At 40.8% G+C, this 3,078-nt stretch overlaps 1 protein-coding gene across 1 annotated transcript; it reads left to right on the top strand.

The window, feature by feature from the left end:
• The first annotated feature begins 1,348 nt into the window (after positions 1–1,348).
• On the top strand, positions 1,349–2,326 carry LOC113562660. Its single transcript, XM_026972660.1, has 2 exons — positions 1,349–1,671; positions 2,041–2,326. Exons 1-2 carry the CDS (start codon positions 1,472–1,474, stop codon positions 2,324–2,326), a joined length of 486 nt encoding a protein of 161 aa, XP_026828461.1. The 5' UTR covers positions 1,349–1,471.
• Positions 2,327–3,078: the final 752 nt, after the last annotated feature.

Raw genomic sequence — 3,078 nt, 5'->3', positions numbered from 1 at the left:
TTTTCTAGATATTTTAAAAGATTTAAATTATCTTTCTCGACACTGTCAGCATTCCTAATTACGAAAATAGAGTGCAGTTATAGCACCCTTTTAAAAGGAGTCGATGTTTCCGCACCAATTTTCTTGGAAAGAACTTCTCGGAAAAATTGAGAGAAATCCTCGATGTTTCAACTTCATGCAGAAAACTTCACGAACTACTCAACGAGACAGAAAGTAATAATTTAGACCTAATATTTAACAATCTGCGCAAATTTATTTTACTCGTGCTGCTAATACAATAAGGTCATCGTTTCTTTTTGTTCTCAACATTACTATGTAACGTTCAGCCAATAGAACGAAAGAAGAAAATTAAAGACAGCAATCTTTGGCATTTTGTTCTGCATATAAAAATACTCTCAGAGCATGCAATTATTTAGAATATAAATAACCATCTGCGCTAAGGTTTTCCTTCATAAAAGCCGCATCCGACGAAGATACTCCACAAAAATCAGTGGACACTATAAACGCTCGTTGATACCGGAAATCGTCATCCTCTTCGCGGCGAAACGCCACGAATTAATCCGCCGTTTGTTTTCCGCGACGTCCAATCGCCAGAATGATAAGCAAACAGCCAGCGCGCGCGTATCCTGCCGTATTCTGGATATCGGCTCCGCTTCCGTGGCCAGGAGGAAGGATGCGGAGCGTCGGCAATCGAATGATTAAAGGCGGCTTCGCCTCGGTTGCTTCGCCTTGCTAGGGCGAAACTCCCGACGGAAATCAGAGTTGCCGGCCATCCAGCTGGATTTCCTCTTTCAAGATACCGAGATCGTACCCTCCCGTTTCTGCACGCTCCTCGTCACCGTTCTTTCCCTTTAGACCGACCTAGGCCTCGATCTTCCCCGCGAGAGAACCACCCCCTGAGCCATTCCCTAGCCACCCAATCCAAGCACCTCTCTCTCCTAAACTCCCTCCGCTTCCCTCTCAGCAAACAACCGGCTGCTCCAAGTATCGGAACAGAATCTTAAGATATATGTACATATGTATGTATCACATGCAAATACGTACATGCATTGTATATGTGTACGTATATATATGCGTTATATATATGTTATATGTATAAAGTTATTTTATATAAAATATATATACATGTTTGGAGTGAGTTCAGTGCGCGTGGATGAGAGAGAAATTCTATTCAACTAATCAACTAATAATATTGTATAATAAACTGGTTGATGGGCGTGAAGTATCACTTGGAGAATGTCTGCAAACATCGTAATAACACAATAAATATTATTTTATTTATACTATAGCATGTGTTATATGGCATGTGTGCATGCGCAAACTTGTCATTCCGTAGATTGCATCGAACTTCAGCCTTTAGCGAGCTGTGGCATTTGGCTTTTTTCTCGATTGACAGTATGATTTAACTGATCACGTATTCGACCGTAGCAAATCGTGTAAGTCCTCGTTACAAGTTACGCCGTTAACAAGGATGGTGCGCCGATCTGCCCTCGTATACGACTTTCTCCGTACCGAGCAGCTACCCGATGGTTTTTCCCAGAAAGAGATTGTGACGCACATCAGCAGCAAATATGACATCGTGGCCGGCAAAACTCTTCAGAAAGACGTCGCCGTCGCCTTACGCCGCGGCCTGGACTTCGGTATACTTGCTAAGAAGGGAAACAAATTCAGGTGCCTCTTCCGGGAGATACCTCAAGAACCTCGAGGAAAATCCACTATCAAAACTCGTATAACTCATGTAACTCCGTGTGCGAAAACTTTTCTTTCAATACAATTATTTCTTGATAAGTTCTTCGCGATTATAAAATAATACGAATATCATCTAAGAATGAATAACAATATAAATGCAATATTGTTTTCAAGGACATAATACATGTACATAAATTATTATTTAAAAATGAAACATTATTATGTTATGTAGTTTGTTATGAAAATTGATGTCACTTTGTACATCAAAGATTTTAATGCGACAGGTTTACTATCTCGAGGACTTCGTCGATTCGTTCCATTGAGCAGTTGCTATATATGTTATTTCGACAGGTTTGATCCCAACTTTCATCAAACTGCAAACTTGAAACGCAATATCGCCAGGAGGAATACAGAGACAAAGAAGAGAAAGAGAAACAGCAAGAAAAAGGCAACCGGCAACAAATCGACCGCAGCCAAAGGCCAACGACGCCAACGACGAAGATCCCCGACCCGCGACAGAGCTCGCAAACAATCGAGCTCGGTACCGCGACCTAAATTGCCTAGACCACCTTCATGGTCGCCGAAAAGAAGATATCTCGCCGAGGAGCCTATACCGAAAGTTAAGCATGATTCCTAAATCGGAGAACGATTTACAGTTTCAAGTAAATTTTAGTTTTGAGTCAATTTGTCAGCGTCAATTTAAATAAGCGTACATAGTTATTACAAAATTATTTAATCTCATAAAATAAAATATATAAAAATATATTGCTATTTTATATAATCGTGTCTATTATATCATTATAAATTTTTTTTTATTTCTACATTTGTGAGTGTACATTTCTATGCATTATATAAATTATAAGCAACAATTTGTATAAATAAATTTTCTTTTATTTCTTTTGTTTCTTTCATTCACATAACGATACTTGGCAGGGAGAAAAAGGAGTCCAGTCAAATGGGAAAAGTAACAGACGTAAAAATACAATTATTAAGCTGCGATGACACCCGCTTTACGAAATCGTTTTTACTCCCACGCGATTGGTCATGCCGACTTTGTATCATTTCCAGTGGTGAGTTCAGCGCAACATGATGCATTGCAAAAGTGACCAGATCGGAGGCGTGTCGGTGTGAACAACTCCAAAATGTGCTTCGGCCAGCCCGCGTCTTTTAAAGCTGACCCGAATGCACCGGCCGTGGCTAATCGACGAACAAATCGCGCGCGATCCACGAAACCTTCCAAAATCCTCGTAGTACGCGGGTGCAGTTTCCTCCCTGGATCATCCCACGAGATTACGAGAATCCGGGATCTTGAATCGGTCGCACCGTTTGAAGCAGTCTCGCTTAATAGGATCGCGATCTTCGACCAACGGAAGATTAGCTTCATGGGAA

Source organism: Ooceraea biroi, chromosome 9 (assembly GCF_003672135.1).
Source record: "Ooceraea biroi isolate clonal line C1 chromosome 9, Obir_v5.4, whole genome shotgun sequence".
Taxonomy (NCBI): domain Eukaryota; kingdom Metazoa; phylum Arthropoda; class Insecta; order Hymenoptera; family Formicidae; genus Ooceraea; species Ooceraea biroi.
The sequence above is the reverse complement of the archived record's forward strand: the minus strand, read 5'-3'. Positions and strand labels throughout refer to the sequence as shown.